The sequence below is a fragment of the Callorhinus ursinus genome, unplaced genomic scaffold (genome assembly GCF_003265705.2).
Source record: "Callorhinus ursinus isolate GAN/ISIS: 27379988/994484 unplaced genomic scaffold, GSC_fseal_2.0 scaffold82, whole genome shotgun sequence".
In the NCBI taxonomy this organism is placed as follows: domain Eukaryota; kingdom Metazoa; phylum Chordata; class Mammalia; order Carnivora; family Otariidae; genus Callorhinus; species Callorhinus ursinus.
In genome coordinates this window covers 1206036-1206651 of record NW_027397144.1, presented here as the reverse complement: position 1 = coordinate 1206651, position 616 = coordinate 1206036, and the positions used below count along the sequence as shown (strand labels likewise).

At 76.8% G+C, this 616-nt stretch overlaps 1 protein-coding gene across 2 annotated transcripts in view; it reads right to left on the bottom strand.

Annotated features, from left to right (window-relative positions):
- Positions 1-607, bottom strand: part of CARM1 (coactivator associated arginine methyltransferase 1) — a 40934-nt gene extending 40327 nt beyond the window's left edge. For both annotated transcript variants that reach the window (XM_025863027.2, XM_073887691.1), the window contains exon 1: positions 372-607. In XM_025863027.2, the coding sequence (XP_025718812.1) occupies positions 372-597 (226 nt within the window). In that variant the 5' untranslated portion in view covers positions 598-607. The remainder of the gene's footprint in view (positions 1-371) is intronic.
- Positions 608-616: the final 9 nt, after the last annotated feature.

Genomic DNA, 616 nt, shown 5'->3' with positions numbered 1-616 from the left:
CTACGAATTCACCTTCCCGGCTCGGACCCCACTTCCTGCCCACCCCCCTCCCAATCTCAGGGCCCTCACTCCCCCATTTCCCGCTTCCCACCGTACTCCCGGCACCTCACCTCTGGCCACCACGCACGCCCTCTTTTCTCTCTGCCCCTTGACATCGTTCCTCCACTGCCCTCACTCGGGGGGCCCCCCACTCCCAGCTCCCTCGGCCCGGTGCCACGGACCCCACACCGGGCCCCCACGGCTCAGGACCCCTCACCCTCGGGGCCCGGGGCCCCTAGCTGCGGCCGCGTCCCTCCCGCCTCGGGTCCCCCGCCCGGCCGGCCTCGTGGGCTGCCCCCGCGCTCAGCCCGGCCCCGGGGCCCCGCACTCACGGCTGTAGAGGGCGATGCCCGCCGCGTCCGGGCCGGCGCGCACCTCGAGGCGCAGCGCCTGCTGCTCCGCGTGCCGCTGGATCTCGCCGTTCGCGTCGCCGATGGTGAGGAGGCGGGCGCCTGGGAACACGGACACGGCCGCGCAGGGCCCCGCGCCGCCCGGGACCGCCGCCCCTGCGCCGCCCGCGCCCGGTCCCGCCGCCGCCGCCGCCGCCGCCGCTGCCATCTTAGATCCGGCTCCAGGC